General features: G+C 68.4%; 1 protein-coding gene across 1 annotated transcript in view; it reads right to left on the reverse strand.

Annotated features, from left to right (window-relative positions):
• Positions 1–96, reverse strand: part of LOC104512790 (regulator of G-protein signaling 19-like) — a gene marked incomplete at both ends in the record, with an annotated part of 1,135 nt that extends 1,039 nt beyond the window's left edge. Inside the window, one exon of the mRNA XM_010155900.1 lies at positions 22–96. Within this exon, the coding sequence (XP_010154202.1) occupies positions 22–96 (75 nt within the window). The remainder of the gene's footprint in view (positions 1–21) is intronic.
• Between the last annotated feature and the right edge of the window lie 154 nt (positions 97–250).

Raw genomic sequence — 250 nt, forward strand, 5'->3', positions numbered from 1 at the left:
CCCCCCGGGAGCCGCACTCACCACGCTTCACAGTTTGGGAGGGTCTCCAGTTTGGTCTCCCGGGACGCCCTCCACGCTCGCTCCCGGTCCTCGTTCCTAACGGGGAGACGGAAAGGTAGTCAGGGGCGTTGGGGATGCACTGAGACCCCCCTGACCCTCACCCCGGGGGGTGTCGCCTGCACAAGAGCAGCACGGCCTCCAGCCAACTTCCCTCAGGCCCCCGAATTTCGGCGCCCGGCACCGACCGCAG

This window comes from Eurypyga helias, unplaced genomic scaffold (genome assembly GCF_000690775.1).
Source record: "Eurypyga helias isolate BGI_N326 unplaced genomic scaffold, ASM69077v1 scaffold35087, whole genome shotgun sequence".
In the NCBI taxonomy this organism is placed as follows: domain Eukaryota; kingdom Metazoa; phylum Chordata; class Aves; order Eurypygiformes; family Eurypygidae; genus Eurypyga; species Eurypyga helias.